This window comes from Megalobrama amblycephala, linkage group LG16, assembly GCF_018812025.1.
Source record: "Megalobrama amblycephala isolate DHTTF-2021 linkage group LG16, ASM1881202v1, whole genome shotgun sequence".
Classification (NCBI taxonomy): domain Eukaryota; kingdom Metazoa; phylum Chordata; class Actinopteri; order Cypriniformes; family Xenocyprididae; genus Megalobrama; species Megalobrama amblycephala.
The window spans coordinates 10,236,332-10,258,904 of NC_063059.1; the positions used below are offsets into that span (position 1 = coordinate 10,236,332).

Genomic DNA, 22,573 nt, shown 5'->3' on the forward strand with positions numbered 1-22,573 from the left:
TTGCACATTGTCATTGTTGTTGTAATTTAGTAGTATATTCAGTATATTCAAAAAGTATATTCAGATAGAAAGTATATTCAGATAGAAAAAAAAAAAAAGATTTTAAATTGTAATGATATTTCACAATATTAGTTTTATTTTCTGTATTTTGATTAAATATATGTAGTCTTGGTAAGCATAAGAGAATCAAGAAAACCGACATTTGAACAGTAGTGTATAAGTAAGACATTCATTGGATGATTTCCGAGAACCCAATGGTATAATTTTGGGGACGAGGATCTGTTTGTCCAAACAATAACAGATATGAGGAGTGTTCAGAAACCCTGTTTGATGTTTTAAAGGGGGGACATACAGTATGGAAGTAGCAGATCTCAAAAAAAAAAAAAAAAAAAAAAAATCTGACTCAGACCAAATTTAAAACAAATTAAATATTTATTGAACAAATTAAACATTTAGGGCCTAAAATGTAACAAGAGAACATATTTTAGACAAATTATAGGAAAAAGTAAAAGGAAACGTTTTATCAACTCATGAACTCAAGCCAGTCTCAGGATAGAGCTGGTCTAGACTGGCGCATTCACCAGCCCCACTCTTATTAAACAAGCTCCCCTCGGAGCTCAAACGGCAAGTCCGTGTCTCTCCTGCGTCTGTACACCATAGAATCATAAACTCCGGCTGCTACGTCCACATCAGCTTTACCGTATACTCTTCCCTGTGGAAAAAAAAGTGGAAAAGACGACAGCTATAAACAAAAGAAAAACAGAAAACTGACAGAATCTATTATATAAAAACTATTGCACCACTACTGTGCAATACCATAATTCAGAGCTTCTGTATGTCATGTATCCTTTGAATTAAAACTGTGAATTTAGATATGAAATGCACAGTTGTAAATTAGCAATCACACATTTGGCATTAAGTGCATCTTTCCAGCTGGTTGTTGGTTCACACCCACCTCATGATATGTGGAGAGTGCTCGTGGATCAGAGTGGGCAGAAGGGGGCAGCAGTGAGTAGCCCTGCAGATCCTGGTACGTCCCCCAGCCTGTCACCTCTTCGTAGTCATGAGCGAGAGGGCTTGTGCCGTGTCTGCCATCTGGAGGGAAGGAAACTCAGCACATCAGTACTTCAGCCGTGTACCTTCAAGTTGCAAAGATGTTTTAATTGTTAACTAATTTGTAAACAACTGTCACTAGGGGGGTTTGATCAAATACCAAATACTTTGCATAAAAACAAAAGAGCTTTGACAAAACCTGGGTGATAAAGTGATTTAAAATGCCTCCCCCTCACACATTCAAAGAGCAAGAATATATTTATTTCTTATGTCTGCTAAGGCAAGGATCACTATTACTATTACTCATACTTAGGTTTGATCAAATCACTAACTGACTATTAAACAGGTTAAATGCTGTTTGTGCAATAGGCATGAATGATACATCAAATCATGTGGCTTGTTGAGGAGAGATAAGCTATTAGTTTTTAGTGATTATAATAGCTATTAGCTATTAGTGATTTTGACTGGCAGATAATAAAATGGGTGAACAAATCCCACAAACACTGAAAGAGCAACCCTAGTCACACAGTATCTATGGACACACAAACACTGCATAGCGATGGGCTACAAACACTCAAACACCCTAGCAACTGCATAGCGATGGATGGTCTACAAACACTCAACACCCTGGCAACTGCATAGCGATGGGCTACAGACACTCGGAACACCCTAACAACTGCATAGTGATGGGCTACAAACACTAAAAACACCCTAGCAACACGCGCATGCATAGTGATTACCGCTAAATTACATCAACACTTTCAAATGAACGGCATTAATAGACAAGCCGTAGTTCACTGAAAAGCCGCAATATCTGTTCAACGAAGGCATTCATCTGCATAGAACGCGAATTGCTGGCTTTTCATGATCACGGCTATTAAATGCCGCTCTATTTGAAAGCAGTGATGGGATTTAGCGGTACAGGGAACCGGCTTTACTGACGAAATGCACGTGACAATCTCATGCGATATATTGTGCAGCCCTACATCAGCAATGGGCTGCATAGTGATGGGCTACAAACACCCAGAACATCATAGCAACTGCATAGTGATGGGCTACAAACACTAAGAACACCCTAGCAACTGCACCCTAGCAACTAGTGATACACACCCAAAACATACAAATAGTGATGGGCACCCAGAACACCCTAGCAACTGCATATTGATACACTACAAATACCCAGAACACCCTAGCAGCTGCACAGTGATGGGCTACAGACACTCAGAACACCCTAGAAACTGCATAGTGATGAGCTACAGACACTCAGAACAGCCTAGAAACTGCATAGCGATGGGCAACAAACACACAGAAAACCCTAGCAACTGCATAGTGATGAGAAATAAACTTTTAGAACACTCTAGCGCTTGCATAGCGATGGAATACAAACACTCGGAACACCCTAGCAACTGCATAGCGATGAGCAACAAACACTCAGAACACCCTAGCAACTGCATAGCGATGAGAAATAAACACTCAAAACACTCTAGCACCCGCATAGCAATGGGCTACAAACACTCAGGACACCCTAGCAACAACATACACTCAGAACACCCTAGCAACTTCATACAGTCAGAACACCCTAGCAACTGCATAGCGATGGGCTACAAATACTCAAAACACCCTAGCAACTACATAGTGATGGGCTACAGACACTCAGAACACCTTAGCAACTGCATAGCGATGGGCTATAAACAAACAGATCACCCTAGCAACTGCAGAGTGATGGACTACAGATACTCAGAACACCCTAGCAACTACATAGTGATGGACAAAAAACACTCAGAACACCCTAGCAACTGCATACACTCAGAACACCTTAGTAACTGCATAGCGATGGGCTACAAACACTCAGAACACCCTAGCAACTGCATAGTGATAGGGTACAGACATTCAGAACACCCTAGCAACCACATAGTGATGGGCTACAAACACTCGGAACACCCTAGCAACTGCATAGTGATGGGCAACAAATACTCAGAACACCCTAGCAACTGCATAAAGATGAGTTACAAACACACACAACTGCATAGCAATGTACTAAAAACATTATAACATTAGCAGTCGCATAGCAACACCCCACCTACAACACCCTAACACTGTGACAGTGACTGTAGAAGTAAGTATCTGGAGTTTATTCAGGGGATTTTTGTTAAATAGGCAGGAAGTTATTTGGTAAAGGGATAAGGACATAAAGGCAAGATCTGAGCCTAAAAATGTCAAAAGTTAAGCTTTAAAATCCCTATTAAGTGTATGAACACATTAAATGTAGTCTCACCATGATCCTCAGGGCCTTCAAGGTGAGTATACAGTGCAGGACTGTAGTAATAATGAGGACTCTCCTGCTGTTGAGATGTTGGGAAAGGAAAAAGAAAGGACAACTTCAGTAGCAATAAATATTGTTTGTGAATTCAGGTGGGATCTTTTTCATTACAAGGCAGCAAACATTCCTTTCATTAACGTTTTTCTAGAACAGCCTTTTTTATTGGAAAGCCTGAACAGACTGCGTGAGTGTCCAGTGATATACCCGTCCGTAGCTCTCATAGATGTTGCTGTCAGGCTCGGAGCTGCTGTCAATGAGGAGCGTTCGCTGTGCCGAGGCGTTGATAAGCTCTCTGCTCGCATAGCGTGTTGAGCTGCTCGACGTGGACCTGCAGAAACAGAGAAACATCACAGTCACAAATCACAACAAATCGCAAATGAAAGTTAAAAAACCAGACAAGAATGAAAAACTTCTGCAACCGGGGAGAATTTTCCAAAAAGCAGTCCATAGATGTCTGGAAAATTTAATATTTAAGGTAAATTATTAGAAGGTTTAAATTACAACATTTACTTTCTTAAAGGGTTAGTTCACCCAAAAATGAAAATTCTGTCTTTTATTATTTACCCTCATGCTGTTCCACACCCGTAAGACCTTCGTTCATCTTTGGAACACAAATTAAGATATTTTAGTTGAAATCCGCTTCGTGAGGCCTCCATAGGGAGCAATGACATTTCCTCTCTCAAGATCAGTAAAAGTACTAAAAAACGTATTTAAATCGGTTCATGTGAGTACAGTGGCTCAATATTAATATTATAAAGCAACGAGAATATTTTTGGTGCGCCAAAAAAACAAAACAAAATAACGACTTATAAAGCGATGGCCGATTTCAAAACAATGCTTTAGGATGCTTTGGAGCACAATGAATCAGTGTATCGAATCTGCTGTTCGGAGCGCCAAAGTCACGTGATTTCAGCCGTTGGCAGTTTGACACGCGATCTGAATCATGATTTGATACGCTGATTTATTATGCTCCGATGCTTCATGAAGCAGTGTTTTGAAATCAGCCATCACTAAATAAGTCGTTATTTTGTTTTTTTTGGCGCACCAAAAATATTCTCGTCGCTTTATAATATTAATATTGAGCCACTGTACTCACGTGAACCAATTTAAATATGTTTTTAGTACCTTTACAGATCTTGAGAGAGGAAATGTCATTGCTCCCTATGGAGGCCTCACAGAGCCATCAAATTTCAACTAAAATATCTTAATTTGTGTTCCGAAGATGAACGAAGGTCTTACGGGAGTGGAACGGCATGAGGGTAAGTAATAAATGACAGAATTTTCATTTTTGGGTGAACTAACCCTTTAATGCATGTTGTATATATATATATATATATATATATATATATATATATATATATATATACACACAGAATCATATTGTTACAATACAGATGGCTCGGAGACAGAAGATCACAGTTTAGGTGCTTTATTGACACGAGTCATACGTCGAACACAGGTGAGGATTAGATGCAATAAGTGAAGTGATAGAGGAATGGATGGTAATACTGTCCTTTTGTGGTTGCAGGGTGAAGTTGATGCTGATCGCTAAAGCTGTGAGGTACACTAGAGGCTGGAGACACTCACACACAGGTAACGCATGAGACGACGAGGGATCGCTGGAGACAGGTAAGTAACATGGGAGTCCTTGAGGTAAGCATACAGGAAGAGTCCTAGTTGCGAACGAGACCGGACAATGTGACTGAGTGTGTGAGTGTCTTATATACTGGTGCAGATTGGCGTGCTGATGAGGTGCAGGTGAGAGTGATCAGTACTCCAGAGATGGGGTGCGCTGTGATTGGTGGACGGTGGAGTCTGGCGTGTCTGTGACAGTACCACCCTTCTGCCCAGGTTGGTAAGGTGGAGCTTCGGAGCGGTGAAGGTCGGCTGTCAGTCTACGCCTGCGGAGAGCACGTTGCAGTTGGTGGTGCGTTGAGTCCCAGACCCTCTCGCTCTCTCAGAACCAGTAGTCAACAGATGGTATGTCCGAGGGTTCCCCTGACCAGGGGAACAGAGGGGGTTGGTAGCCGCACTGGAAGGGTGTGAGTCCAGTGGAAGGCTGAAGCAGGGAGTTTTGGGTGTACTCGGCCTAACCCAGGTACTGGTTCCAAGAGTCCTGGTGGCCGTGACAGAAGGTACAGAGGAATCGGCTGATCTCTTGAATCTTCCTTTCCATCTGCCCATTCGTCTGCGGATGGTACCCCAACGATAGGCTGACGGTCACACCTAGGAGTGAGAAGAAAGCCTTCCATACTCTTGAAGCAAACTGTGGTCCTCGGTCTGAAACAATCTCTTCAGGGATTCCGAAGTAGCGGAAGATGTGATTAAACATCAGCTCAGCCGTTTCTAAGGCAGTGGGTAGTCCTTTCAGAGCAGTCAGACGACATGACTTGGAGAATCTATCTACCACCACAAATATGCAGGTACAGCCTCCGGATGCTGGGAGATCTGTGATGAAGTCCACCCCTAGGTGTGACCATGGACGGTTGGGAATGGGCAGAGGAAGGAGCTTGCCTGATGGTAGATGGCGTGGACTCTTGGAGATTGCGCAATCCCTACATCCCTGCACGTACCTCCTGACATCAGATGCCATGTTGGGCCACCAGAAGCGATCTTTCAACAACGAGAGGGTTTCATTGACCCCCGGGTGGCCAGTGCCAAGTGATGTATAGGCAGAGTGGATAAGTGGAGTGCGTCATGCTCTAGTTATGTATTGCAAGCCCTACGGGCAACCCGGCGGAGTGTTGGTGGAGGCATTGGTAGACGGAATGGTCTCCTCCGACCAGGTGATGGGGCTGACAATGACTGATTCTGGGAGGATGGTTTCAGGTTCATCAATGTTCTCTTCTGGAGTGTGAAGTCAAAATAAGGCGTCGGCCTTAACATTTCTGGATCCGGGTCTGTAGGAAATGGTGAAATTGAAACGGGTGAAGAAAAGAGCCTAGCGGGCCTGTCGGGGATTGAGTCTCTTGGCGGACCGTAGATATTCCAGGTTCTTGTGGTCAGTGAGAACCAGAAACGGATGTCTTGCTCCCTCCAGTCAATGCCTCCACTCCTCGAGGGCCAGCTTGACAGCAAGGAGCTCTCGGTTGCCAATGTCGTAATTCACCTCCGCCGGGTTGAGCTTGCGGGAGAAGAAGGCGCATGGATGGAGGCGGCTCGGATTCCCCTGCTGCTGTGAGAGGACTGCTCCTACTTCTGTAGTGGAGGCGTCCACCTCCACGACGAAGGTTTTGTCTGGATCAGGGTGAACCAGGAGAGGAGCGGTGGTGAAGGCTTCCTTGAGGGTGTTGAAAGCTGATTCGGCTGCCGGTGTCCAGGACAGAGACTTGGGCTTGTTTCTCAACAGGCTGGTGAGAGGGTTGGAGATGGAACTTTAATTCTGGATAAACCGTCTGTAGAAGTTGGCGAAGCTGAGGAAACGTTGAAGTTCCTTAACTGTGGTGGGAGTTGGCCAGTTCTTGATAGCGGCCACCTTCCCCTCGTCCATCCGGATACCACTGCTGTCGATGTCATAGCCAAGGAACTGCACTGAGGGTTGATGGAAGGAGCACTTTTCGACTTTGAGGAACAGCTGGAACTCCCTCAGGCGTTTCAGGACCTCTGCAACATGGTGGTGTTGTCCAGCCAGGCTCCGGGAGTATATTAAGATGTCATCGATGAAAACCAAGAGGAACTTGTGGAGAAACTCCCGGAGCACCTCATGTATGAAGTCCTGGAATAAGGAGGGGGCGTTGACCAATCCATAGGGCATGACCAGGTATTCGTAGTGTCCTGTGGGCATGACAAAGGCGGTCTTCCACACGTCCCCCTCACGTATCCGGATGAGGTTATACGTGCTGCGGAGGTCCAACTTGGTGACAGTGGCAGTGGCACCACGGAGATGTTCCAGGGCCGCTGGGACGAGAGGAAGGGGGTACCTGAACTTGACGGTGATGTTGTTGAGAGCTCAGTAGTCAATACAAGGCTGCAAGCCTCCGTCCTTTTTGGCAACAAAGAAGAAGCAGCAGGAAGCAGCAGGGGAAGTCGAAGGACGGATGTAGCCTTGAGCCAGGGCCTCCTCGATGTACTCCTCCATGACCTTCTCCTCCGGGATTTACAGGGGATAGATCCTTCCCCTGGGCACTGGCTCACCTGGAAGCAGATCGATGGCGCAGTCCCATGGCCAGTGTGGAGGCAGCTTAGAAGCTGGGGCAGAAGACGTCGCTGAAGGGGGCGTAACAAGATGGTATATCCACTGAACGTTTCTCTAACAGGCTCTCAATGGAAGTGGCACAGACAGGAAGAGACGTGGAGCTTGAAGAACTTGGAATGGGAAATTCAGAGAAACAGTTTTTAAAACAGGTGTCGCCCCACTTCAGGACTTCGCCGGTCTTCCAGGAGAGGATGGGATCGTGCTGCTCCAACCACAGATGCCCTAAAATCATGTCAGCAGTGGACTCCTTCAGAACCAGCAACGAGATCTTTTCCACATGAAGAACACCGATTTGAAGTAGTAGTGGGCCGACACTCCGACTAACTTGACGTCTGCTTACAGGTTTCCTAGTTATCGAGTGGACCTGGAAGGCAGCAGGCGTAGCCATGGTCTTGAGGTTGAGCTGACGGCAGAGGGTGCCGGAGATGAAATTGCCTGCTGACCCAGAGTCGAGAAGTGCGGTAACTGGAATGGAAACATCAGCAGCAGTAAGCTTCACAATAGTGGTGAGTGGCTTCATCTTATTTAGAGAAGGGAAGATGGCACTCACCATGGGACGAGGAGGACGAATGGGGCATGCAGGGATGACATCCCCCAGGAGCACCACAGTATAAGCACAGATTCTGGGTCAGCCTTCTCTGCCGTTCAGCGGGAGTCAGACGAGTGGTATCTGTTTGCATGGGTTCGTGGGCTGGTTCTGGAGGGCTGACGGATTCTGGTCGGCAGAGGATGGTGTTGCGCAGTGGCTGGCCCTGGTGCTCTTCGAGACACGACTGCATACGAGTGGCTGGATGAACCGTTCGAGGCCGATGGAATCCTCGTATGCAGCAAGATGTAACTGCACTTGAGGGTCCAATCCTTGACGATAAGTCGTTAGAAGTGCTTGTTCATTCCATCCGCTCTTGGCAGCGAGAGTTCTTAATTGAAGAGCATATTCGTTAACAGACATTTTCCCTTGCTTCAAATTGTAAAGTTTCTCACCAATAGATGAGTCCCAGGCAGGTTTTCCAAACACTTCTTTGAAATGATTGACAAAACCGGAGTAGGATTGGATAGCTGGATGATTTTGGGACCAGATGGAATTGGCCCATTGAAGTGCTTTGCCACTCAGCTTTGAGATTATGAAGGAAACCTTGGACTGTTCGGTGGGGAACATGTGCGGTTGCATCTCCAGGACCAGCGAGCATTGGATAAGGAATCCGTTGCATTCCTCCGCCGAACCAGAGTAAGGCGCCAGTTTGGCCATGGGACTGGCGTACAACAGCGGTGAAGGATGATGGTGGTGTTTACGGAAGTGATCGCTCGAGGTGCTGGCGTGGGAGCTGGTTGTACGGTGAGTGTTCGACGCAGAGCGTCCACCAGGTCTTGAAATGGATCGGGATGGCTCATACTTATGTGAGTCGGTGATGGTCTGGTATTCTGTTACAATACAGATGGCTCGGAGACAGAAGATCACAGTTTAGGTGCTTTATTGACACAAGTAGAGAATATGTCGAACACAGGTGAGTATTAGATGCAATAAGTGAAGTGATAGAGAAATGGATGGTAATACTGTCCTTTTGTTGTTGCAGGGTGAAGTTGTTTATAATATAATTTATAATACAACACGTTAATACAATGCTAAACTAAAGTGTTACCATTTTTTCTATTGTACCGAAATGACGCCAAAACCGAGTTACGTACCTAACCGTGACTTCTGTCAACCGTTATACCCCTAATACATTTGCTGCTTTACAAATGTCATTTTCTGTTCAATTTAAATGTACATTATGTAACTTTTGGCCCTCTAGTGGTTAAAAAACAAAACTGCATACATTTTGCTGAAGAACATTGTTTTGGTTGTTCTTCAGCTCTGTGTGACTTGTGCGGATGAATGTGGTTATCCTACTGCTCATAAAACATTCACTACTAGGCTTAAAGATGCCATAGAATGCTTTTTCACAAGATGTAATATAAGTCTAAGGTGTCTCCTGAATGTGTCTGTGCAGATTTTTTTTTATTCATTTTTTTAACTGCCTATTTTAGGGCATCATTATAAATGTGCCGATTCAGCGTGCTTCCCCTTTAAATCCTCGCGCTCCCCGCCCCCAAGCTCGCGACTCTATAATACATTGCATAAACAAAGTTCACACAGCTAATATAACCCCCAAAATGGATCTTTACAAAGTGTTCATCATGCAGCCTATCGGATCGTATAAGTATAGTATTTATTTGGATGTTTACATTTGATTCTGAATGAGTTTGATAGTATGCTCCATGGCTAAAGCTAACATTACACACTGTTGGAGAGATTTATAAAGAATGAAGTTGTGTTTATGAATTATACAGACTGCAAGTGTTTAAAAATGAAAATAAAGATGGCTCGTCTCCGTGAATACAGTAAGAAACGATGGTAACTTTAACCACATTTAACAGTACATTAGCAATATGCTAACGAAACATTTAGAAAGACAATTTACAAATATCACTAAAAATATCATGATATCATGGATCATGTCAGTCATTATTGCTCCATCTGCCATTTTTTGCTATTGTCCTTGCTTGCTTACCTGCATAACGTCTGATGATTCAGCTGTGCACAGATCCAGACGTTAATACTGCCTGCCCTTGTCTAATGCCTTGAACATAGGCTGGCATATGTAAATATTGGGGACGTATGCCTGTTCTTCTGAGGTCTTTTAAATAAATGAGATTTACATAAGAAGGAGGAAACAATGGTGTTTGAGACTCACTGTATGTCATTTCCATGTACTGATCTCTTGTTATTCAACTATGCCAAGGTAAATTCAATTTTCAATTCTATGGCACCTTTAAGAGATATATCCAGTTTAGATGGAAAGGATCTCAAGCTGACTAGCTGAAGATGTAACTGTAGCTTTACCCATTAATAGACACGGTACTTCCTTGAAAATAAATTCCAGCACAGTGTTGCAACAACCATAATGAAATGACCCTTCACAATAGATAATGCTTTACAATGAACTCTGTTAGAGAGCTACATATGACAATTTATCTGTTCAGTAAAATTCCTTACTCACCTGTTGAGTAATAAAAACACCATCTCACATCGCTTTTTACAACATTTCAAATCCCTCAGTTCTCGGCATCTCTGAAAAGCCAAGCCAATGTTGGTTCTTGTTTTATTACGAGTTGTCAAGTTGTCTTTTTGCCAGCAGACTCTCCTCTGTTCTGTATTTATTTAAAATGATTGATTTGCTGGAAGTTGGAGATTTAGCGGCTCCATGTCAACCTTTCTCACTCGTTGTGACAGCTAACCTCTGCCACTCCCACACACCTCAAAGTAGGCGGAGCAACATTTCTCTATATACGGATATGATGAGACGCACAGACGAGTGACATAAGTTCGAAATTTTGTGTGAAAACTATCCCGTCAGGTCTTACATAGTGAATCAGATTAAGACAAAAACGTGTTTTGGAAGAAGGATTGATGGTGTATAATTGGTGTTCATTTTGGAAAAAAAAAAAAAAAGTTACACTGTGCACCGTTAAAGTTACTTGCACTTAAGTTACACGCTTAAGGCTTAGATTTCTTTTTTTCTAATATTCAACTAAAACTCCAAAACTTTTGTCTATTCTGCCATTTTTATTTATTTATTTATTTATTTTTTGCTTTTTTGTAGCTCATGACTCTGTCACCTGTAGGCTGGTGAAATGAACACTCTGTACTTCTCTGGAGTCTATTTATGGAGATGCAAGCTAAGCAGCATTTCTATACACTGTCTGGAGGGCTTCTATAGCCACTGGAAGCTGAAAGGATCTAGACAGGCACAAGTTCTTCTGAATGCCTTCAAGCCATCACAGCATGCTGGTCTCGCTTGTTAGTGCAGCTTTCTAAGGCACACATCACCATTACTATTGCTCATATTATGGCGTAGGGGTTTGTTCACACTCCTAATCCCAAGTATTACACTTTGGCAATAAGTAACAACCTAGTCTAATGTAGCCAGACCTTCAGACTGACGGCAGAAGGTCTGGATTCTATCACAGCTTTTATTGGCCTGCGAGCCACAAATTTCACATACTTTTGAAAATCCAGCATTAAGTTGATCCTGGTAAGCGTTCATTGTCAAAGTTGTAATCACAACGGTGTTCTTTTTCCATGAGGGGGTTCGGCATCACACCATTTGTTTCCAGGCGGACCGTTAAAGAACGTGATAAAGAACATCCTGCAGAACTCAACCAACCAGATGACGACTTCGAAAATCCTGAAGTGTTTCCAAGTTAAGTGAGCCATATACATCAGACGTTCAGCCAACGGTCCGTGGGCGTGACATCTGAGGCCGAGACTAATAACATCCTAGCAACCAAGTAACAAAGTCCTGGTAACCCTAGCATCAAAGCAACACGTTTTGCGGTCACATGTTTATCAGAAACTAGTTTGTCTCTTATTTTTTCAGTGTGAAGACACCTCAGTGTCAGGACTGAGTGGGCATACTTGCAATAGAGCTTTGATTCAGAAAGCTAACGTGACTGACCTCTGCTCCTCACTTTTCGTCTCCTGTGAAATGCTTCTGGTGTCTTCTAAAGGCAAAAAAAAAGGAGAGTGGGGTGTTAGAGGGCAAAGGTCACAGGAAGGAGAGCATGACAGAAATGAAAGGAAAGCCAGAACACCAGATAGACGGAACACAAGATTGTTTGTGTACGGAACATTCATCATACGCCATTTCAATTATTGGTTCCTCCTTACAAATTGTGTTGTGACAGTAGCTTTAATAAACTGATAAAAAGGACCGTTCAAATTGAAAGCGAGAAGAGAGGACGACAGGTTCATGAATAGAGAGGAAAAGGAAAAAATCGGGAGCGAGAGATGAGAGGGGAGAGACAAGACACCTGACAGTTTGAAGGAAGGGGCGAGGCGAAAAAAAGACAGATGGGGTGAGTGAGAGAGAGAATGACAGAGGACGAAAGGGAAAGGGGCGAGATAAGGGGAGAGACGAAGGGAGGAAGTGACAGCTGCCGTGGAAAGGAGAGATGGCGGGATGATGCAGATGGCTGAGGAGGCAGCGAGCGAGATAAGAGAAAGAGAGAGAGATGGATTTAAAAGTGAGAAGTCATATTAGGATTCAGACAGTTCATCCCTTTTGCGCTGCGTGCTGTCGCTGAGAGACGACCAGTCTAGGACACGCTGTCTAACAGTGCAAAGTAGAAACGGTGACACACTGAGGAGTTTCGTTGTTGGTTACCTTTCAGGCTCCACCCTCTTTTTTTCCACCTGGCCAATAGAAAGCAGCTCAATGGATATTAGGAATAAAAGTAGGCCACCCACAACCAGGATCACCACGGCATAGACAGGAAGACCATGACCTGTTGAGGAACAAGTGTTATTAACAAAAATATATAGATAAAAAATATACACTAGTTGCATCCCAAATTATGCACTATACACACACTTATACACTATGTACTTATGTAATATGTACTTATCCATGTAGTGTATAAATTTAAAAAAATAATAATAAAGTTTGTTTTGATCCGCCCTCCCCCTCCGCAACGTAATAAAAGCTGCGACTGCTGAGTGCATGAAGTGTCCAACATTCCACTCTTTGTTTTTCTGTTAATTTAGTGCATCATCCGGGTATCTAAAGTGCACCTTTTCTTTTTGAAATTTTTTGTCTGAACGCACTACTCGAACTATTTGTTCTTAAAAACGTCATAGAATAGTGCATAAGTATGCGAATTGAGATACAGTCACTGTTTTTTTGTTTGTTTTTTTTTTTTTTTTTTTTTTTTAGGGATAGACAATTGACTTTTTAAGCTAAACATTTTAAAAAGAAGTTGTATGATTTTGAAACTGTAAAACAATAATTGTTGACTATTAAAAATTAAGATCAAAGTGTCTAAAGTATTTGGACACCTTTTGGTTGTCAAACATCTGTGTTTTTCCTCAAAACATGTTGTACAGAATAAATGACCTATTTTATTATTTTATTTTATTATTTATTTTATTTTTATTTATTTATTTATTTTTAATTTTATAGCTAACTTCTGACAAATTAAAACCTGTCTGGACAGGAATATCTGTAAGTGCAGCATAATATTTTTATATAATACAATTAAATAATTATTAAAAAATAACATAAATACTTACTTTATATTATAACTATATTAATACTAATAATAATAATAATAATAATAATAATAATAATAATTTATTATTATTATTATTATTATTATTATTATTGTTAATATTTAAAAAAATTTCTCATTTACTTTGTCCATCAGCATTTAATTCGTAACTAAAGCCAGATTTTAATAAATTAATTATAATTAATTGTAACCAGTTTTTTAGTATCATTGTCAATATTAGTTTTTGTTAATATTTTCAATTAAATTTTATTTTTATATTTTCTGTTTTCATTTTTTAATTTTATTAATTAAATTAATAGTAAGTTTTAGTATTTTTTTTATTGTTTTTTTTTAAATGTCTATTTAGTTTTTATCGAGTTTTAGTTTTTGTTTATTTAGTTTTAGTTATTTTAGTACTTCAACTTAAGTTAAACAAAAGTGAGAATGTTGCCTTGAGAGATTATAGAGCTTACAATTGCTTTATATTTTATTTTAATTCAGCTGATCTTTATTTTATTTCAAGAAATGCATTTTCTATGGTTTTAGTTTGACAACGATAACTCTGATTGTAACTTACATTTTTAAGGAATACCAAATCAAATAGTGCTTTGGTGCAAAAGTACTATAAAGGAACAGACTTAATACAACCACTAAAAATCACCCTGACACCAGTTGCTTAAAGGTATTTGCAAAAACAGCTGAGAAATGTGTTAGTCTGACTCAGTTAGAGAATCATTTACTTCGGTAGATATTTTGTTAAGCAATGCAATGACATTTTAAAGCATGACTTAAAGGTGCCCTAGAATCAAAAATTGAATTTACCTTGGCATAGTTGAATAACAAGAGTTCAGTACATAGAAAGGACATACAGTGAGTCTCAAACACCATTGTTTTCTCCTTCTTGTGTAAATCTCATTTGTTTAAAAGACCTCCGAAAAACAGGCGAATCTCAACATAACACCGACTGTTACATAACAGTCAGGATCATTAATATGTACGCCCCCAATTTGCATATGCCAGCCCATGTTCAAGGCATCAGACAAGCCAGTATTAACGTCTGGATCTGTGCACAGCTGAATCATCAGACTAAGCAAGCAAGAACAATAGTGAAAAATGGCAGATGGAGCGATACTAACTGACATGATCCATGATTACATGATATTTTTAGTGATATTTGTAAATTGTCTTTCTAAATGTTTTGTTAGCATGTTGCTAATGTACTGTTAAATGTGGTTAAAGTTACCATCGTTTCTTACTGTATTCACGGAGACAAGAGAGCCGTCGTTATTTTCATTTTTAAACACTTGCAGTCTGTATAATTCATAAACACAACTTCATTCTTTATAAATCTCTCCAACAGTGTGTAATGTTAGCTTTAGCCACGAAGCACAGCCTCAAACTCATTCAGAATGAAATGTAAACATCCAAATAAATACTATACTCACATGATCCGACGCGTGCATGCAGTATGCATGACAAACATCTTGCAAAGATCCATTTGAGGGTTATATTAGCTGTGTGAACTTTGTAAATGCACTGTATTATAGTCGAGAGCTCGGGGGGCAGGGAGCACGCGATTTAAAGGGGCCGCAGCCTGAATCGGTGCATAGTTAATGATGCCCCAAAATAGGCAGTTAAAAAATGAATTAAAAAAAAATCTATGGGGTATTTTGAGCTGAAACTTCACAGACACATTCAGGGGACACCTTAGACTTATATTACATCTTGTAAAAACTGGTTCTAGGGCACCTTTAAGAATTCAAATACTTTTGGGCAGAAGGTACATATATTAATGGCAGCTGTTCCATATATATGTTCATGAAGTTGAAAGATGTCATGGTTCAAATTTCCACAACTGCATCACTGTCTTGTTGGATTTGCTATTCTATATGTCACTGTTTTCTAAAAGAGAATGTGTGACTACGGATTTGACATGCTCGAGTCATGCCTCGCCACGAGAAAATACCTCCAATGCCGCATGAACTAGTTTATTCACATAGACAAGAGACATTGATAAATCTCTCCCTGAAAAAAATTCCTCACACAGTATATCATTCCCAGATCAAACTGATGACATAGGAACTATCTAAGGAAATTGAAAACCCTAATGAATCTTTTCTACACAAACCCAATCAAAATGCAAAGCAGTATCTGGCAGACCTCGAATTTGCTGCAAGCTAATGTCAGTTTATTCCGTATACCCAAATCAAGGGTCAATAACTGCCACTGTGTCCCATTAAACAGCACCAAAGCATTCAGCCTGAGCAAAACTGCACCAAAACACAGAAGAGAAAACATTGAGCCCCAAGGCTTTATAAAAGCACATGAAATAGGCCGGTAAAGGCCATGGAAACTGAAGTACGAGCTGAGAAATTGATCTGAATTCTGGGGTGTCAGGCCTTTTCTACATTTGATAAATAGCAGCTGCAGTGTGCCAGAGGAGGAAATGCAGCACCTGCAAGTGCTGGGTCCTTGTCTGCTGTGGAGACCCCGTCGTCAGCTTCCTCCGCATCTGAGAGCAAGACAGAGACAAGGTAAATCACTTAATGCAGAGGTTACAGAGTGCAGTCACTTTGCTCTGCTCTGACCATGAGTCTAAGATCAGAAAATCAAACCAAATATTGATTCAAGCATTTTTCTTGTTTGCAATGTATGTAAAAACATGTTGTAGCACCTAAAACACTAGTCGGCATTAGAGTCCATTACAGTGGATGGCAAGTATAAAGTGGAAAATAATGAATTCCACTAAAGGCACAGAGGTACCAATGTGTAAAATCAAAGATTATAGACTTAGTCTAGCCTGAAAAGTGCCATTGTAATATGTAAAGACTTGTGTCAGAGTAAATGGCATATTTAATTTGATAAACGAAATGAGGTACTTTAATGGACTGTACTCTTACACCCTTGTTTTCATTTGCATTAAATTACATTCGGCTTAAAGTGAGTTGAAATAAGGTGATTGATTGCAGAAAGCAGTACATATACCTATGAAACTGCCAAATGCTTTTTTTCATAGTCTAGTTATTGCTGAATGCTTTTCAAGCAAAAGCATTCGCCATGGATTTTTTTTATTGGGGTTTTAGAGAAAACTGTACAAACTAACCTGTTCTACTTGTTGTTATTTATCCATTAAAGGGTTAGTTCACCCAAAGATGAAAATTTTGTCATTAATTACTTACCCTCATGTCGTACCACATCCGTAAGACCTTTGTTCATCTTCGGAACATAAATTATCTTTCTGATGAAGTCTGAGAGCTTTCTGTTCCCTCCATAGAGATCCAACACAACTACCACTTTCAAGGTCAAGAAAGGTAGGAATGACATCATTAAATGTAACCCATGTGGTTTAGCCTCAATTCTATGAAGCGACGCGAAGTGCTTTGTTTGCGCAAAAAAAAAAAAAAAAAAAAATATATATATATATATATATATATATATATATATATATATATATATATATATATATATATAATTTACCACTTTACTTGCAAAAATATTGATCTGCAGCGCATGTTCATGAGAGTTTCACAACACATGCGTGTTGTTCAAACTCAACGCACATGCGTCAACTCACTGCACATGTGCGAGTGTTCACAAGAGCATCACAATGCATACGTGTTTTTTCAGACTTGCACGTCAACTCAACGCATATGCGCGAGTGTTCACGAGAGCATCACGACGCATAAGTGTTGTGTTTAGACTCACGCGTCAACTCGACACACAAGCGCGAGTGTTCACGAGAGCATCACAACACGTGTGTTGTGTTCAGACTTGCACGTCAACTCGACACACATGTGCGAGTGTTCATGAGAGCATTCTGACACGTGTGTTGTTTTCAGACTCGCGCGAGTTTTCACAAGAGCATCACGACGCGTGCGTGTTCAGACTTGTGCGTCAACTCAACTGCACATGTGCGAGTGTTCACCAAGAGCATCACAATGCATACGTGTTGTGATTAGATTCATACGACACACAAGCGCGAGTTTTTTCAGACTTGCGCGACACACAAGCGCGAGTGTGCGAGTGTTCAACTCAACTTGCATAACTCACACGCATGTTCATGCGAGCATGTTGTTCACGAGAGCATCACGACTCGTGCGTCAACTCAACTCAATGCGCGAGTGCATACGTGTTGTGTTTAGACTCGCACATCAACTCGACACACAAGCGCGAGTGTTCACAAAGCATCATGACACAGGTGTTGTGTTCAGACTCGCACGTCAACTCGACACACATGCGCGAGTGTTCATGAGAGCATTCTGACGCATGTGTGTTGTTTTCAGACTCGCGCGAGTGTTCACGAGAGCATCACGACGCATGCGTGTTGTGTTCAGACTCGTGTGTCAACTCGACACACATGCCCGAGAGTTCATGAGAAGCATCACGACGCATGCGTGTTCAGACTCGTGCGTCAACTCAACGCACATGCGCGAGTGTTCACAAGAACATCACGACGCATGCGTTTAGACTTGCGTGTCAACGCAACGCACATGCGCAAGTGTTTACAATAGCATCGCAACGCATACGTGTTTTCAGTCTCGTACGTCAACTCAACGCACATGCCCGAGTGTTCACAAGAACATCACGACGCATATGTGTTTTCAGTCTCACACGTCAACTCAACACACATGTGCGAGTGTTCACGAGAGCATCACGACGCATACGTGTTTTCAGTCTCGCACGTCAACTCAACGCACATGCCCGAAGTGTTCACGAAGAGCATCACGACGCATATGTGTTTTCAGTCTCGCACGTCAACTCAATGCACATGTGCGAGTGTTCACGAGAACATCACGACGCATACGTTTTTTCAGCAACACTCAACTCAACGCACGTTTTGTGTTCACATGAGAGCTGACATTGTTGCATTAACATGCATTGGATAATATTATTACTTTGTAAATAAAGTGGTACAATCTTTTTTTTTTTTTTTTTTTGCGCAAACAAAGCACTCATGTCGCTTCATAAAATTGAGGTTAAACCACTGGAGTCACATGGAGTACTTTAATGATGTCATTTCCTACCTTTCTTGACCTTGGATTGGTAGTTGCGTTGGATCTCTATGGAGGGACAGAAAGCTCTCAGACTTCATCAAAAAGATATTCATTTGTGTTCCAAAGATGAACGAAGGTCTTATGGATGTGGAACGGCACAAGGCCATTTTTGGGTGAAGTAATCCTTTAAAGCAGGGGTAGGCAAGTTCAGTCCTAGAGAGCCGCTGTCCTGCAGAGTTTAGCTCCAACCTTAATCAAACACACCTGAACAAGCTAATCAAGCTCTTCAGGATTACTAAGGCTACAGACAGGTGCGGGTTTTTTTTCAGGGTTGGAGCTAAACTCTGCAGGACAGCGGCTCCCTAGGACCGAACTTGCCTAACCCTACTTTAAAGTGACAGTTCAGACAAAAATGCTTTTGAAATATTCATGCAATTACAGTGAATGGGGACTGCAGCTTTCACTCTTCAAATAATCTTGGAAAAAAGCACTATAAAAATTATACATTGATAATAATAATAAAAGTTTCTTGAGCAATAAATCAGCTTATTAGAATGATTTCTGAAGGATCATGTGACACCGAAGACTGAAGTATTGATGCTGACAATGCATATAAAATTACATTTTCAAGTATATTCAAATAGAAAACAGATATTTTAAATTCTAATAATATTTCACAATATTACTGTTTTTAATGTATTTTTGATCAAATTAATGCAGCCTTTATGAGCAGAAGAGACTTAAATGAATTTTGGTCTGTTTTTCACAGAAAGCCATAGTCCTTTTTTAATCATGACAGCCACTCTATGTTTTTTTTCTAAGTAAAAGATTACCTTGGACATTCTTAAAATATCTCCTTTTATGCTCCATGGAAGAGAGAAAAATATGGGTTCGTTATGACATGAGAGTGAGTAAAATTTCCCTTTAAATTACTCATAACTATTAAATAACTAAGATTTGTCAGTTCTACTGTCAGTGAACTCTGTGGCAGAGCCATGTTGTGCTTTCTGTACTTCCGTCAGCTGCCTGTGCTCATGACTAATTTGTTTTGCAAATCAAATGCTATGACATTACAATTGCAGAATTCATTATGTTTGCAGAGGGAATGTAGCTTATCATCATTTATCATACATCACACGGTTTTGTTTTCTGTCTCTCTTCCTCTATCGCTCGATTTTTCTCCCTCTCCTTCGCACACTGGGCAAAATACAGACTGAAATATGCATTCAGAAAACACACTGGTGCACTGATTGGTGTAGACATTCAGCCTTTCGGCTTATTTGCATGAGACTCAGCCGTGATCTTTGCCATACAAATGAGATGTGATTGGTCAGATTGATGAATGGCTCATCAAATCAGTGGAAAGTAAAGCCTGCATCTAAACCTAGAAGAAAACCCACCGTGGTCGGAACCCAAATGATGAATAATTTTGTTTATGTGTCAGGAAAACTTTATTAGACAGACTGAGCTGAATTTACCGGTAGTGGTGACCGTCAGTATTTTGTTGTTGTCTGCATAGCTGCTCTCTCCCATTGTATTGAGAGCGTTGACCGAAAAGTTGTACGCAGTTGAAGGGTTGAGGCCCGTGACTGTATACACAGTAGCTGTCGGAGGAAACACGTCCACATACATGAAACTCACCGATCCCGTCCACTGGTACCTGTCAATAAAGCAAATGCTAATGTTTATATACTTGCATGTTTCTTTTTTTATTATTTACTTTAATACAATTCTAAACTAAATTTATGTTTTTCTTTAATTCTTTATTCATCTTGTGTTCTTAAATGACACCTGACTTGGGTCCACAAGTCTGAGACCACTATTAGATATGCTTTTGTTTTTCTAATTTTACTCTTTTTTTATTATTATTACCAAATTTATGATCACATATACATCTAAGTAAAAAGTAAAAAGAAACATAAAAAAAAATGTATATACTTAAAACAATTGATTTCAATTTATGTCCTTTTATTTTTATTATTTATTTTCATAGATTTTTTTATATTAGACTTGTATTTATTTTTTATTTCTATTCATTTTAATGTTCTTAAATGATTTTGCTTCTATTTTTCTACTTTGATTTTTAATACATATGAATAAATGTATCAATTAATAGTTCATTATTCATTTCATTAGTAATTTGTGTCAAAAGCTGAATTAAAAAAAGGAACAGGAATTTCAGAATTTCTTATATTTGGTTTGTTACACCTTTGCTTTAATGACTCCCCAAGTTTGTGTAAAACCTGATGATCATGTGATCCAGCATGAAACTAATTAATGAATAAGAAATATTAAAGTTTCTGCATTCAAGGTGCTCACACATTTCTTATTCATATATATATGTCATATATATATATCATGTGTATCCCTATTATGAGGGAACTCAACACTGTGTTCCTTTCACTGCCAATGCCATGACACAGTGTCTCGTTCCCTTCTCAGGGGACCGGGTTACAAATGTAACCCTGAGATGTTCCCTTTCGAGGAAACTCAGTACTGCATCATGGTGTTCCTATAGCACCAACAGCATGATGCAGTGTCTCGTTCTCTTCTAAGGGAACCAGGTTACATATGTAACCCTGTGACATTCTCTTTCGAGGGAACTAAATGCTGCGTCATGGCGTTCCTATAGCATCAACGGCATGACGGCATGTCTCGTTCCCTTCTCAGGGAACCGGGTTACCTACGTAACCCTGAGATGTTCCCTTTCGAGGTAACTCAACACTGCTTCATGACGTTTCCATAGCACCAACGCCATGACGCAGTGTCTCATTCCCTTCTCAGTGGACTGGGTTACATACACTATATTGCCAAATGTTTTGGGATGCCTGCCTTTACGTGCACATGAACTTTAATGACATCTCATTCTTAATCCGTAGGGTTTAATATGGAGTTGTCCCACCCTTTTCAACTGTTCTGGGAAGGCTTTCCACAAGGTTTAGTAATGTGTTTATAGGAATTGTTGACCATTCTTCTAGAAGTGCATTCGTGAGGTCAGGCAGTGATGTTGGCGAGAAGGTCTGGCTCACAGTCTCCGCTCTAATTCATCCCAAAGGTGTTCTATCGGATTAAGGTCAGGACTCTGTGCAGGCCAGTCAAGTTCCTCCACACCAAACTTGCTCATCCATGTCTTTATTGGACTTTGCTTTGTGCACTGGTGCACAGTTGGAACAGGAAGGGGCCATCCCCAAACTGTTCCCACAAAGTTGGGAGCATGAAATTGTCCAAAATGTCTTGGTATGCTGAAGCATTAAGAGTTCCTTTCACTGGAACTCAGTGGCCAAGCCCAACCCCTGAAAAAAACAACCCCACACCATAATCCCCCCTCCACCAAACTTTACATTTGGTGCAATGCAGTCAGGCAAGTAAACGGTACTCCTGGCAACCGCCAAACCCAGATTCATCTATCGGATTTCCAGACAGAGCAATGTGATTTGTCACTCCAGAGAACATGTCTCCACTGCTCTAGAGTCCAGTGGCGGTGTGCTTTACACCACTGCATCCGACGCTTTGCATTGCACTTGGTGATGTAAGGCTTGGATGCAGCTGCTCGGCCATGGAAACCCATTCCATGAAGCTCTCTACGCACTGTTCTTGAGCTAATCTGAAGGCCACATGAAGTTTGGAGGTCTGTAGCTATTGACTCTGCAGAAAATTGGCGACTTCTGCGCACTCAGCATGCGCTGACCCTGCTCTGTGATTTTACGTGGTCTACCACTTCGTGGCTGAATTGCTGTTGTTCCCAATAGCTTCCACTTTGTTATAATACCACTAACAGTTGAGGGTGGAATATTTAGTTCTAAGGAAATTTCACAAATGGACTTATTCCACAAGTGGCAACCTATCACGGATACCACGCTTGTATTCACCGAGCTCCTGAGAGCGACCCATTCTTTCACAAATGTTTGTAGAAGCAGTCTGCAT

General features: G+C 41.2%; 1 protein-coding gene across 1 annotated transcript in view; it reads right to left on the reverse strand.

Annotated features, from left to right (window-relative positions):
* Positions 1–406: 406 nt before the first annotated feature.
* The window catches only part of nphs1 (NPHS1 adhesion molecule, nephrin), a 115,622-nt gene continuing 93,455 nt past the window's right edge, over positions 407–22,573 (reverse strand). The window contains 9 exon segments of the mRNA XM_048161845.1: positions 407–712; positions 956–1,095; positions 3,329–3,395; positions 3,578–3,701; positions 12,065–12,110; positions 12,773–12,830; positions 12,832–12,893; positions 16,111–16,167; positions 20,128–20,309. Coding sequence (XP_048017802.1) covers positions 596–712; positions 956–1,095; positions 3,329–3,395; positions 3,578–3,701; positions 12,065–12,110; positions 12,773–12,830; positions 12,832–12,893; positions 16,111–16,167; positions 20,128–20,309 — 853 coding nt within the window. The 3' untranslated portion in view covers positions 407–595.